General features: G+C 33.4%; 1 protein-coding gene across 1 annotated transcript; it reads left to right on the top strand.

Annotated features, from left to right (window-relative positions):
- The first annotated feature begins 2,187 nt into the window (after positions 1 to 2,187).
- ABCC8 (multidrug resistance-associated protein 6) lies at positions 2,188 to 9,626 on the top strand. The gene is made up of 12 exons (XM_028269747.2): positions 2,188 to 2,697; positions 3,193 to 5,132; positions 5,216 to 5,536; positions 5,627 to 5,713; positions 5,799 to 6,419; positions 6,546 to 6,710; positions 6,804 to 7,098; positions 7,180 to 7,394; positions 7,633 to 7,938; positions 8,076 to 8,139; positions 8,309 to 8,548; positions 9,284 to 9,626. The coding sequence occupies exons 1-12, from the start codon at positions 2,553 to 2,555 to the stop codon at positions 9,388 to 9,390; spliced, it is 4,506 nt and encodes a 1,501-aa protein (XP_028125548.2). The 5' UTR covers positions 2,188 to 2,552; the 3' UTR covers positions 9,391 to 9,626.
- Positions 9,627 to 10,666: the final 1,040 nt, after the last annotated feature.

Genomic DNA, 10,666 nt, shown 5'->3' with positions numbered 1-10,666 from the left:
GAGTTTTAGAATTAATTTTTTACAACTTCGCAGAAAACTTTGTGTAAGAGCGCGATTTTCAATTTTTTTTAAAAAAAATTTAACCTAACCGGTCGTCCCACTGGTTGACCGGAACAGTACAATTTTTTTTTTTGTAATTGACATATTTTAATTTTTATATAATTGAAAAAATATTTTCCGAATTTTAAAAATTTTTTTATGTGTTTTAATAGAATTTTGAGTTGTATGTTTTGTTATGAGTTGTAAGTTTTTATATCAAATATCAAATGTTACATCAAAAATTTCCTACTTAATTCAAAACTTTTTAAAAAACTCTTTTTAAAATTTTTTCACAAAATAAATTTTCCACACTCAAATAATTATTTGTTAATTGATGTAGAAATGATTGACATCAATTTTGCAAGTGTCAATAAAAATCATATTATATTAAGGAAAACTTATATAAAATATCAAATCACAAGATACGTACCCGAAATTGATCAATGATACTCTAGTAAAATGTTAGGTCTTATTAAGCTGACGAAAGATGTCTCGAATCATTTCTTCTTCTTTTTTATTTTTTTTTATCAGCAATGATGACCAGATTCATTATGTGTATTTTAATAAGTAAACTTGTTTTACTATGGATTAAAGGGATAGCTCAATTGATTTATTATTAAGGGTTTTATCTAATTGTTTAATTTTATTTTTATTTTTTTGCAATCAGCAATGATAGAGGGGCCGAATTTTCCAGGCTCGAATGGCTCGAATTGACCAAAACGACGTCGTTTTGGACACGAAACAACACAAAACGACGTCGTTTTGGTCAATTCAAGCCATTTGAGCCGCGAATATTGTGGCCACCAAACATTTTTCTTTTGCAATATGGTGTTATTTCTCGTATTATTGCAATTGTCGTTGGATTGGACTTGCCAATAAGCTATGTTATGTTAGATCCTTTTTAAATAGTTGATTGATTGTTTAGCCTTTTTAAATAGTTGAGTGATTGTTTAGTTTAATATAATTTTTTTTTTGATATTCGTAAATAATTTCCTACTAATTCACAAACTGGTCATGGTACATACCTCTCAAATAATGTGTATCATATGTACCTTGTTATGTATTTTTGTGATAAATGTTACGTAATTTTCTGATAGAGTTATGACAATTTATAATTAAAAAATAAAGTAATACTTTAAAAAAAAAAATAATACTCCATCCGTCCTAAAATAATGGTTCCCTTTGAGGAATCTAACTTTTTTTGGTAGTACAATTATTACATTTGAAAAAAGTTAATTTTTCAAAATTATCCTTTTGATAGTACATTTTTTGGGAATATCAATGTCATAATTGTACTTTTTATATTGTTTATTAATTTAAAAGAAAGGCAAAATAGGAAATTTATATTATTTTTGACTTGATTTTTGAAGAGTGACCAATATTTTGGGATAATAAAAAATAGAATAAGGGACTAATATTTTAAGACGGATAGAGTATTATACATTGTCATGGTAATATTACACTTGTTTTGAATCACAAAAAGTGTATCATTATTAAAAAAATACATAATTTTATTTTTAAATTATAAATTATCGTAACTCTATCATAAAATTATATAATATTTACCATAAAAATATATAACATAAACCATAAAAGTACATAATAAGATGAGATTGTATTGTACACGGCTGTCCCGTTAACGAAGGATTTACGGACAGCCAATACAAAAGTGCCACATCAACCTAAATACTTTATTATTATCTGATTAGTGGATCCCGTCTTCTCCCCAGTCATACCACTGCCAAACGCCTCTTCTTTTTCCCCGCAAGAACAATTATTAGTTGAAGGAGATCTTGTACAGGAAACAAAGAGGGCATTCCATTTTTTCACTTTTTTACTAATATTGCAAACCCATCACAATCTACAAGCAACAATCAATCAGTAATTAGAAATTCTAAGAAATACAATTTGATTTGAAAGATCATAACTGATAATTGGTGAGAGAGAAAAGGCAGCAACAATCAATCAGTAATTAGAAATTCTAATAAGATACATGTGTCCCATAGAATTTCCTATTGACAAAAATAAAAAAGCAAGTGAGATGAGCAACCAAGGGATGATGCATGTTGATGTTTTTTTAATTGCAAAACACATGACCCCCCTCCTATTTAATGCGATAAAAGTTGGTCAGATTTGAGGACTGAATTAAGGTAGTTGTTTTTTTTATCAACAATGATTCATTCCCATTTTTCCTCCCACCCCCTTTGACTCCCTCTCTCTTATTGGTTACATTTTCTTTTTCTTTTTTCTTTTTTTTCCTGCTCCTCCAATCACCACCCGCCACGTGGCAAAGGGGGGTGGGGGTGACCCCTAAAAGGGGTCCCAAACATTATTCTTTTTTGATTTATGTAAGGTAGTTGTACAAGTAAACAGTAGTACTATATAATAACAAGATGCATAAATGTACAAGTAAACAGTAGTAATATATTATAACAAGATGCATTAATTAAGTGTAGGGACATACATACTGAGACAAATGTATGACATAATCAATCTTGTTGTGTAGTGAGCAAATGCAAATGAAGACATATACAATAGATTCTATAAATATATGGTTTCACCCTCTCATTATATTTGAGCTCTCCCTCACATGTTCTCCTTCACTAGTTGCAAACGCTAACACATCTCCAACAATGGCTTCCTTTGGGAGATCTCTTGGTACTCTCTCTCTCTCTCTCTCTCTCTCTATATATATATATATATATATGTTTGTTTCCACTATGCTCTGCTTCATTGTGATCTTCTTGTTCTCAAATTCTTCTTGTAGTTCCTTTGTTTTAAGATTTTGGTACTACCTTATGCTATGTTTGGGTTATGAATTTATTTAGAGAAAGAAAAATGAAACAAATATGTTCACAAATCGATGATCCAAACATAAATTTAATATACCATGACCAAAATACGTATGTAGTGACATTAAGGATGTTATCCGTTTGCTACTTTCTTTGTTTATTATTATTTTTTTTAAAATTATCTAGAAGTTGCAATTCTTTGTCTGTAGTTTTTAGTTCTGCTTTTGTAGTTGATGTGGTTTAGCTTTTGTAGTCGATGTGGTTTAGCTTTTGTAGTCTTGTTTGTTTCTGTGTTCATTCATATTTTGCAAGGAAGTAACCATGATTTTTATTGACATATTCTCATCTCATGGATATGCAGGAGGTCTTTCTTGGATTTGTGATGGTGAACTTGATTTGAGTTCTTCTTGCATTCATAGAACAATCATTGATGCACTGAACCTTCTATTCCTCATTGCATTCTTTGTATTTTTTCTTGTATGTTATATAAGAAAGCAAAACATTAGTAGGTTCAGTAGAAGGAATTGGGTCACTATAGTTGTTTCTATCTGCACTGCTTTAGTTAGCATTGCATATCTTAGTGCTGGTTTATGGGATCTGACAACCCAAAATAGTGAGTTTAGTCACTGGGTGGAGCACTTTGTTAGGGGACTAGTTTGGATCTCTTTGACTTTTTCCTTGCTTGAACAAGGATCCAAATGGGTGAAAATTCTGGTTTCTGTTTGGTGGGTGTCGTTCTTTCTATTAAGTTCGGCTCTAAATATCGAGATTTTACTAAGAAAACTCGACTATGAAATCTTGGACATGGTAACGTGGCCTGTGAACTTGTTGCTTCTCTTCTGTGCTTTGAGGAATTTCAGTAACTCCTCTAGTCAACATGCCTCTGACAAGAGTTTATCAGAACATCTATTAGTGGCGCCTGAGAAAAACCATAGTAAAATAGGCCATGCTAGTTTTCTTAGCAAATTGACATTTTCTTGGATCAATGGTTTGCTTCGATTGGGCTACTCGAAGATTTTAGCTCTTGAAGACATTCCTTGTCTGGTCCATGAAGATGAATCGATTTTAGCCTATGAAAAGTTTTCTCAAGCATGGGACTTACTTCGAAGAGAGAGGAGCTCAAACAATACTAGGAACCTAGTTCTTTGGGCATTAGTAAACGTTTATATGAAAGGAATCTTGCTAGCAGGAATTTGTGCATTTCTTAGGGCATGTTCTGTGGTAGTAGCTCCCTTGCTACTCTATGCTTTTGTAAATTATTCGAATAGTGACACAGAAAGTATACACGAAGGTCTCTTCTTAGTGGGATGCTTAGTAGTTGTCAAGGTTGTTGAGTCTTTGTCTCAAAGGCATTTCTTTTTCATCTCAAGGAGGATTGGGATGAGGATGAGATCAGCTTTAATGGTGGCAGTTTATAAAAAACAGCTTAATCTGTCGAGTTTAGGAAGGAGAAGTCATTCAACCGGGGAGGTTGTGAATTACATTGTAGTTGATGCTTATCGAATGGGGGAATTTCCTATGTGGTTTCATGTGGGATGGTCATTTTCCGTGCAACTTTTTCTAGCGATAGGTGTCCTCTTTGGGATTGTAGGTATTGGTGCTCTTCCCGGTTTAGTCCCTCTTCTCATTTGTGGGCTTCTTAATGTGCCATTTGCAAAGTTGCTTCAAAAGTGTCAGACTGAATTTATGATAGCACAAGACAAGCGACTTAGGTCCACTTCAGAGATCCTAAATAATATGAAAATCATCAAGTTACAGTCATGGGAGGACAAGTTCAAGGGGTTGATTGAATCCTACCGTGAAAACGAGTTTAAGTGGTTGTCAGAATCTCAGTATAAGAAGGCTTATGGCACTGCCTTGTATTGGATGTCTCCAACAATTATTTCTTCAGTCGTCTTCTTTGGATGTGCTCTTTCCAAGAGTGCCCCTTTAGATGCTGGGACTATTTTCACAGTTTTGGCAACGTTGCGAAGTATGTCAGAACCTGTTAGAATGATACCTGAGGCTCTTTCTGCAGTAATCCAAGTCAAGGTCTCTTTTGATAGGATTGAGTCATTTTTGCTTGATGATGAACTCAAAAATGAGAAATTAGTGACATTTCCATCGCAGGATTCAAATAAGTGTATTATCATACAAGATGGCAATTTCAATTGGGATCCGGAATCACCGATCCTAACACTTAGAAATGTTAACTTGGAAGTAAGACGGGGTCAAAAAATTGCAGTTTGTGGACCAGTTGGTGCTGGGAAATCATCACTTTTATATGCCATACTCGGAGAAATACCACGAAGTTCAGGAAATGTGAGTTACAAAACAGTTTATATTTACGAGTCATAAAATAATTTTGTGTTCACTAGCTAAACTTCTTTGTTACTTACATCCAGGTGAGTGTATTTGGATCCATTGCTTATGTTTCTCAAGCTTCTTGGATTCAAAGTGGGACAATTCGTGATAACATACTCTATGGAAAGTCAATGGAGAAAGCCAAATATGAAAAAGTTGTCAAAGCATGTGCTTTAGATAAGGACATAAGTAATTTTGAACATGGTGATCTCACAGAGATAGGTCAAAGAGGGCTTAACATGAGTGGAGGACAAAAACAAAGGATTCAACTTGCACGAGCTGTCTACAACGATGCTGATATTTATCTCCTCGATGACCCTTTTAGTGCAGTCGATGCACATACATCAGCAACTCTATTTAATGTACGGTTGAATGCATAGACATGTATACATTTATATATATGACATAGTTGATCTCTCATTGTTACCAACTTTTGAATGATGTAACTGCAGGACTGTGTTATGACTGCCCTAGAGAAGAAGACTGTCATTTTAGTGACTCATCAAGTGGAATTTCTCTCCCAAGTTAACAAAATTCTGGTAATGAAATACTTTGAATTGCCACTCTTGTATTTACATACTAGCTTTCAATTCATTGCATAGAATAAATTGTTTTTTTTCCTAGGTTATAGAAGGTGGAGAAGTTACTCAATCAGGAAGCTATAAGGAACTGTTGATGATGGGTACAACATTTGAACAGCTTGTGAATGCTCACAAAAGTTCAATTCCAGTCTTGGATCCTACAATTAATCAAAATAAAAGTGAAATTCAGTCACAATACATGGATAGAATGGAAGAGACTAGAGGGTCCTACCTTACTAAAGAAAATAGTGAGGGGGATATTTCTGTCAAAGGTCTGCCAGGAATACAACTGACAGAAGAAGAAGAGAAGGAAATTGGCAATGTTGGATGGAAGCCATTTTTGGATTACATCCTCGTCTCAAAGGGATCGTTGATGCTTTCTTCAGTAATAATTACTCAGATTGGTTTTGTTGCTCTTCAAGCTGTTTCAAGTTATTGGCTAGCTTTCGGCATTCAAATTCCTAAAATTAGTAGTGGCATCTTAATTGGAGTATACACTATAATTTCGACACTAAGTACCTTCTTTGTATATCTAAGGTCTTTATCCGCTGCTCTTCTAGGATTAAAAGCTTCCAAGGCTTTCTTTTCAGATTTCACTAATTCTATTTTCAATGCTCCTATGCTCTTCTTTGATTCCACCCCAGTTGGACGAATTTTGACCCGAGTAAGATTTTATTCTTCTTCAATCAATTCTAAAGTAACCATAGTATTTATGTATCGTAGTGAAGTGTAATGTATTGCATAGCTAGTTACTGATATGCACTTTTATATACATGCTTGTTATATGTAGGCTTCATCAGATTTATGTGTGGTGGATTTCGACATACCTTTCTCATTTGCCTTTGTGGTTGCTCCTTTAATTGAATCGGTAGCAATCATTGGCATTATGGCATCAGTCACGTGGCAAGTTCTCTTTGTAGCATTCTTTGCTACAGTGGCTTCAAAATATGTTCAGGTGAGTTTCATTTTCCAACTTAATAGTAATATTTTTCTTATTTTCATTGATGAAAGAAAAATTTTAATTAAGAAAATTCTTTATTGACTCAAGGGATACTATCAAGCCTCTGCAAGGGAACTAATAAGAATCAATGGAACAACAAAAGCACCTGTCATGAATTATGCAGCCGAGACCTCACTTGGAGTGGTAACTATAAGAGCATTTAACATGGCAAACAGGTTCTTCCAAAACTACCTAAAGCTTGTAGACAATGATGCAAAACTTTTCTTTTCCTCCAATGCAACAATGGAGTGGTTAATTTTGAGAGTAGAAGCACTTCAAAATCTGACTTTATTCACTGCTGTTTTTCTCTTGGTTTTACTTCCCAAGGGCTATGTTGATCCAGGTATATCCATGGTTCAGTGGAATAATTCATTTATTGCTTAGAAATTTTCTTTTAGATTCTTAAAACATGTCTTTTTTGCAGGGCTTGTTGGACTTTCTCTTTCTTATGCTTTGGCTTTGACAAGCACCCAAGTGTTCATGATTCGATGGTATAGCAGCTTCGCTAATTATATTATTTCAGTGGAACGAATCAAACAGTTCATGCACATACCTCCAGAGCCTCCAGCAATAGTGGAAGATAGAAGGCCACCATCTTCATGGCCTTCTAAAGGGAGGATAGACTTACAGGATCTAAGGGTAAGGGAACTTATTATTAATCCCACTTGTTTGTATAGATGATATTCAAGCAAATTCATCAAACACATGTTTCTTGATGGGCAAAGAGGTGAACTTGGTGAAACATTTTAGATGTGTTCCTTGATAAAGGGATTAAAATGTAGCGTTTGGGTCATTTAAATTCTTGAAGAATTTTTTTTTTTAATTGTGTTTGCACATTTAACTGTTGGTACATGATTAATTCCTTGGTTGGTTTCAGATAAGATACCGGCCAAATGCTCCACTAGTTCTCAAGGGGATCACTTGCACCTTCAGAGAAGGGACGAGAGTTGGGGTTGTTGGAAGGACCGGAAGTGGCAAAACTACCCTCATTAGTGCTTTGTTTCGGTTGGTAGACCCTGATAGTGGGAAAATTGTTGTAGATGGGCTGGACATTTGCTCCATTGGACTTAAAGATCTAAGGATGAAACTCAGCATTATCCCTCAGGAACCAACTCTTTTCAGGGGTAGTGTTCGAACAAACTTGGATCCTTTAGGCCTTTATTCTGATGAAGACATATGGAAGGTAAAGATAATCAATTTTACCACTTCATCACACTCCTCATAGTACATGATGAAGTGTCATGGCTGTTATTGATTTTCATAATATAAAAGCAATCTTTTGTTAGTATACATATTAATCAAATTAATTCTTGATTGCAGGCTCTAGAAAAGTGTCAACTTAAGACTACCATTAACAGTCTTCCAAGTTTGCTAGATTCTTCTGGTGAGTTGAACTCCGAAACGTGGAAGTTGAAATGCATATTATGATGCAACTTAAAACATGAAAAATTTAGATAAATTCATTATTCAGTGAAGTTGCACTCCATAGTCCATACATAACCTTATATTTATAAACAAAGCATAAATTTTGTTCTTTCTTCTTGTTCCAACAGTGAGTGATGAAGGTGAAAATTGGAGCATGGGGCAACGCCAACTCTTCTGTCTCGGAAGAGTCCTGCTAAGAAGAAACAAAATTCTAGTTTTGGATGAAGCAACAGCTTCAATTGATTCTACCACTGATGCCATTCTACAAAGGATAATTAGGGAAGAATTCTCAAATTGCACAGTGATAACTGTAGCTCATAGAGTTCCAACTGTCATAGACAGTGACATGGTCATGGTCCTTTCTTTTGGTATGCTTCTATTCCACCCAACTGCTTTTTGAGTATTATCCTCTTATTTTTAAATGTTTTGGTAAACACCCCTTGCTCCAATAAAAAAAGATCAATTATAATAATTTGAGGATAATTTTATGATACACTGTATGAAAAATTTTAGGTAAAACTTTCACTAAAGACCCAAAAAAAACAAAAAAAAAAAACTTAAAAAGTCTAAAAAAGTTGGCTTATTTTCGTCTTTTGAACACTTTGTAAAAAAGTTTTCCATTTTTTTTTTAATTTCTAGGATCGTTTAGTCCATATGAACCTTTTTTTTTAAAATTAAAAACAGACTTAAAGGTAAAAAGAATTAACTAAAGACAAAAATAAATCAATTTATAAGCTACAACTATTTGTGGTTTCATAATCAGGATGACATGAGTTTGAGTCTGTGGGGTGATCAAGGGGGCGACATGAATGCTAGGACATTGAATCCTTGTCATTAAACCTTAGGTGGGGCTGAGAGGTCAAACTATAACTCAAGGCTATATTAAAGGGGCACATATGAATCCCCGTATGCGGATACCCCAATGCCGGGACCATCTAGGCACCTCTTGTCCACCTCCCTACTGGGCAGGGGCTCTTATGGTCATCTCTAGGGGCTTACAGGCTGATAAACTTCTTTTTTAATCGACAAAAGAAAGAAATTTTTAAAAAAATAAATAAAAATAAATCCTATTAATGTAAATGTGTATTGTTATGGTTTTGTAGGGAAGCTAGTGGAGTATGATGAGCCTTCAAAGCTTATGGAGATCAATTCCTCTTTCTCTAAGCTTGTAGCCGAATACTGGTCCAGTTGCAGTGGAAACTCTTTCTAGATTTAAGTTAAGGATCATTATTTATCATTCTTGGAAGTGTCAAATGCAACTATCACAACGGATTTGGTGTATAGTCATTACCAATGAGGTATTACTAGAACATGCTAGGACAAGAAAGAAAAATGTTTGTCGGAGTGGAAAGAATTAATGATTGGTTTGGAAACATTAATGTGCTTTGTATTAATTCTTAGAAACAATAATGAAGAAAAAAAAATAAGAATGGTCACATTTAGCGATTTTCGTAGCTTTTAGCACAAAGCATAAATTGAGACAAGGTTCAGCTCCTCTTCTAACCCATGCGTCACAAGTTCACTTTAATGATCTGATTTGTTTATTTTATAAGTATTTGTGCATAGATCATCTATAAAAATAAAAAATAAATTAATCTAATAATCGCATTCACATTATTATTATTATTTTCATATTTGTCTTAAAAAAATTGGAAGGACAAGCATAATTTTGAAAATAAATCATTCATATTTTAATACAATATATGATGAATTCACATGGTTGTGATTATGAAATCAATTATGATTTATTTTTTAATTTTTATTGTGCACACTGCCCATAACTCCAACTTTGAATTTCTTTTGCCTAAAACCCCAGGCGCTAAATTATTCAGTCCACAAGGACATCGTTTAAGTTTATAAAGACACTTCTTGTAATGGCTTGAGTCGAGACTTGACTTTTTTTTCTTTTTTTCATATAGTGGGGGTTGCATTAAAAAATCTTTCTATCAAAATTTGACTAAGTTTGAAAATTTTCTAAGTGTGAAAATTGAAAATTTCAAAATTCACGATTTTGAATATAATTTTTTGCGGTAATTGTTCTTTATATATTAAATAGTCTAATTTGATTTTATGGGATTTTTCTACGAGATATTAGTCACTTCACTTCAAATGTCAAGTTTAATATTGAGTAAATTACCAATAGGCCTTAATAGTTGGATTTAATTCCCATTAAATCCTATTGAAATAAGTCATAGTAAAATCGTAACTGAAAATAATTTTTGTGATGATTTTTTTTGCGTATGTCGCTAAAAATCGACGATTAGCGACTTTTTTTGTTACAATTTTTATAAATTATTGTTAAAACTTACAATTAGTGGTGTTTTTCTATGACGAATTTTTCAAACAGTCGCTGAAAGTTGAAAATTAGTAACTTTTTTTTGTGACGCTTTTTTTAACCTATCGCTAAAACTTATAATTAGTGACTTTTTTGTGACAAAATTTTCAAATTGTCATTGAAAATTAATAATTATTGACGTTTTTTAATA

The sequence above is a fragment of the Camellia sinensis genome, chromosome 4 (assembly GCF_055761805.1).
Source record: "Camellia sinensis isolate YWXY chromosome 4, ASM5576180v1, whole genome shotgun sequence".
Taxonomy (NCBI): Eukaryota; Viridiplantae; Streptophyta; class Magnoliopsida; order Ericales; family Theaceae; genus Camellia; species Camellia sinensis.
Note: the sequence above shows the minus strand (reverse complement) of the source record. Positions and strands in the feature narration are given on the sequence as shown.